This window comes from Nanorana parkeri, unplaced genomic scaffold (assembly GCF_000935625.1).
Source record: "Nanorana parkeri isolate BGI_ZX_2015 unplaced genomic scaffold, ASM93562v1 scaffold2136, whole genome shotgun sequence".
Taxonomy (NCBI): domain Eukaryota; kingdom Metazoa; phylum Chordata; class Amphibia; order Anura; family Dicroglossidae; genus Nanorana; species Nanorana parkeri.
In genome coordinates, this window is record NW_017308404.1 from 163326 (window position 1) to 167560 (window position 4235).

The 4235-nt window shown below is 49.2% G+C and overlaps 1 protein-coding gene across 1 annotated transcript in view; it reads right to left on the bottom strand.

Annotated features, from left to right (window-relative positions):
• Nucleotides 1-1133: 1133 nt before the first annotated feature.
• The window catches only part of PIK3C2A (phosphatidylinositol-4-phosphate 3-kinase catalytic subunit type 2 alpha), a gene marked incomplete at its 5' end in the record, with an annotated part of 40727 nt that continues 37625 nt past the window's right edge, over nt 1134-4235 (bottom strand). Inside the window, 4 exon segments of the mRNA XM_018572803.1 lie at nt 1134-1363; nt 3646-3771; nt 3890-3999; nt 4081-4162. Coding sequence (XP_018428305.1) covers nt 1181-1363; nt 3646-3771; nt 3890-3999; nt 4081-4162 — 501 coding nt within the window.

Consider the following 4235-nt stretch of genomic DNA (forward strand, 5'->3'; position numbering starts at 1 on the left):
CGATGATGACGACATGTAATCACTGAGATTATTTTGCTACATCCGGAGGAGCGACTACGTGACGTGATTTGTAGGAAAATAGAATCCTCCGCAGTCCAGGGAAACCTCCGGAAGTCGGGAGCTTTGGTTGTCGCGGGTTCATCTAAGCTCATTAGAATAATAAAATAATCATCTATCTCCCGGATTCCCTTTATACAGCACGCGGAGCAGCGGCAAGCGCAATAAAAGTCGGCGGCATAGAGAGAGTTTATTGTAGCGGCGAGCGCTGCGTCTATATACAGATGGAGAGGAGACGTTATTGCCGGGTGATGGATACAGACGGCTGACAGGAAGCCGCCATTCTAAGTCTGTGAATGTCGCGAACGCGGATCTTGAGGATGAATGAGAAAATATTTACAACAAATGTGAAACAGAACAGCGCTCTCTGTACAGACTACTCCACAAGTGCGCCGCAAAGGTGCCGAAGCTGCACTGATCACCAGGGGGAGCCAACGTCACACAGCGATCACCAGAGGGCGCCAACGTCACCCAGTGATCACCAGAGGGCGCCAACGTCACACGGTGATCACCAGAGGGCGCCAACGTCACACGGCGATCACCAGAGGGCGCCAACGTCACACAATGATCACCAGGGGGCGCCAACGTCACACGGTGATCACCAGAGGGCGCCAACGTCACACAATGATCACCAGGGGGCGCCAACGTCACACAGTGATCACCAGAGGGCGCCAACGTCACACAATGATCACCAGGGGGCGCCAACAACACACAGTGATCACCAGGGGGCGCCAACGTCACACAGTGATCACCAGATGGCGTCAACGTCACACAGCGATCACCAGGGGGCGCTGTCATGTCACACTTACTCTATAAGTGGTTCTGGAATGCTCGAGAAGACTTGTTCAAGTTATGGCATTAGTGGGTCATGGCGGGAACCGACATCACAGACACCGCTTCTTAGTGGTCATGGTGGGGCAGCATGGGGCCCCGTCTTCTTATTACGAGGGTAGATAGCAGATTATCCGCAGGGTCCAGGCAGTGCTCTCCGACATCAGCATCGGTCACAACCATGTGTAAGAAACGTTCCTTGGTGAAGTCTCTGGAGATCAGCCGCTCTGTGGAACCTCTGCTGGGTCTCGGTGTGGGATTGGTCCGATGTGGTCCATGACGGAGCAGTTACTCAGAAGTACGGAACTTCCGTCAGCTTGTACCAGCCGACTGTCTCTTGGTTCAAGTTAAAATCTTTCAGTGGAAGCGTCACTCCCCCGAGGAAGAAATTCTCCCGTAAAGACTCGGCACTGAGAACGCTGAGCTGGAGCTCCCTCTGCCGCAAAGTCTCCTTACTGTATCCACTATACACCAACTGCGAAGAGAAACACGGGGTGAGCAATGAGGGCAGAGAGAATGCAGGGGGTGGGGGAGGAGACAGTTCATCATCGTCATCAATAACCCCCATCAGCACCACCCCCTCCTTCCTCTTACCATACGTCCATCATCATCAATACCACCCTATCCTTCCTCTTCCCATACGTCCACCATCATCAATACCACCCCCTCCTTCCTCTTACCATACGTCCATCATCATCAATACTACCCCCTCCTTCCTCTTCCCATATGTCCACCATCATCAATACTACCCCCTCCTTCCTCTTCCCATATTTCCACCATCATCAATACCACCCTATCCTTCCTCTTCCCATACGTCCACCATCATCAATACCACCCTATGCCTCCTCTTCCCATATGTCCATCATAATCAATACCACCCTATCCTTCCTCTTCCCATATGTCCACCATCATCAATAGCACCCTATCCTTCCTCTTCCCATATGTCCACCATCATCAATACAACCCTATCCTTCCTCTTCCCATATGTCCATCATCATCAATACCACCCTATCCTTCCTCTTCCCATATGTCCACCATCATCAATACCACCCTATCCTTCCTCTTCCCATATGTCCACCATCATCAATACCACCCTATCCTTCCTCTTCCCATATGTCCACCATCATCAATACCACCCTATCCTTCCTCTTCCCATATGTCCACCATCATCAATACCACCCTATCCTTCCTCTTCCCATATGTCCACCATCATCAATACCACCCTATCCTTCCTCTTCCCATATGTCCACCATCATCAATACCACCCTATCCTTCCTCTTCCCATATGTCCACCATCATCAATACCACCCTATCCTTCCTCTTCCCATATGTCCACCATCATCAATACCACCCTATCCTTCCTCTTCCCATATGTCCACCATCATCAATACCACCCTATCCTTCCTCTTCCCATATGTCCACCATCATCAATACCACCCTATCCTTCCTCTTCCCATATGTCCACCATCATCAATACCACCCTATCCTTCCTCTTCCCATATGTCCACCATCATCAATACCACCCTATCCTTCCTCTTCCCATATGTCCACCATCATCAATACCACCCTATCCTTCCTCTTCCCATATGTCCACCATCATCAATACCACCCTATCCTTCCTCTTCCCATATGTCCATCATCATCAATACCACCCTATCCTTCCTCTTCCCATATGTCCACCATCATCAATACCACCCTATCCTTCCTCTTCCCATATGTCCACCATCATCAATACCACCCTATCCTTCCTCTTCCCATATGTCCATCATCATCAATACCACCCTATCCTTCCTCTTCCCATATGTCCACCATCATCAATACCACCCTATCCTTCCTCTTCCCATATGTCCATCATCATCAATACCACCCTATCCTTCCTCTTCCCATATGTCCATCATCATCAATACCACCCTATCCCTCCTCTTCCCATATGTCCATCATCATCAATACCACCCTATCCCTCCTCTTCCCATATGTCCACCATCATCAATACCACCCTATCCTTCCTCTTCCCATACGTCCATCATCATCAATACCACCCTATCCTTCCTCTTCCCATACGTCCACCATCATCAATACCACCCTATCCTTCCTCTTCCCATATGATCATCATCAATACCACCCTATCCTTCCTCTTCCCATACGTCCACCATCATCAATACCACCCTATCCTTCCTCTTCCCATACGTCCACCATCATCAATACAACCCTATCCTTCCTCTTCCCATATGTTCATCATCAATACCACCCTATCCTACCTCTTCCCATACGTCCACCATCATCAATACTACCCTATCCTTCCTCTTCCCATACGTCCATCATCATCAATACCACCCCCTCCTTCCTCTTATCATATGTCCATCATAATCAATACCACCCTATCCTTCCTCTTCCCATATGTCCACCATCATTAATACCACCCCCTCCTTCCTCTTCCCATATGTCCATCATAATCAATACCACCCTATCCTTCCTCTTCCCATATGTCCACCATCATCAATACCACCCTATCCTTCCTCTTCCCATACGTCCACCATCATCAATACCACCCCCTCCTTCCTCTTCCCATATGTCCATCATCATCAATACCACCCTATCCTTCCTCTTCCCATATGTCCACCATCATCAATACCACCCCCTCCTTCCTCTTCCCATACGTCCACCATCATCATCATCAATACTACCCTATCCTTCCTCTTCCCATGTGTCCATCATCATCAATACTTCCTCCTTAGTCCTTCGTTGGGAATAACTCACCATTTCATTGAACGTGGGGTTGCTGGTCTTTCTAGCAATCTTTGTTTTGCGTTTAGATGTTTTGTGCGGGTCGGGGAGCAGATAGGTCTTCACATAAGGGTTGTGGTCTGTGCTGTCTTCTACCACCTGCCATGGATAATAGAAAATTAGGCCTAGGATTTAAGGGGGGAGGGGTGGGGGAGAGGAACGGGGATAATGTGAAGACAGATCTCTGGTGGAAGACAGGGGACAGTTGAGGACTCACCAGGTCTTTAATGTGCATCACCATTATGAAGAGCGTCCCGTTCCGATAAGAAATGGACAATTTCATCTCCCCTTCAATCTTCCCAGATGTCGGACTCAGCGGAGGATGTCCTGGAATGGAAAGAGAGATCTATAAATGCAGATCCTCCACCGTGACACGTACAGAGGTGACCACACACAATGCCTTCCTACCAATATCTCGGACAGTGACGTCACAGCCGTCCGCCCTCTCATCTCGTGGCAGTGGATGGAAGAAGGTGTAGACCAGGTCACACTATAACAAAGGGGAAAGACCGTCATGGAGTGCAGAGTAAAATACAGGATGGAAGAGACAAAGCACACAATGC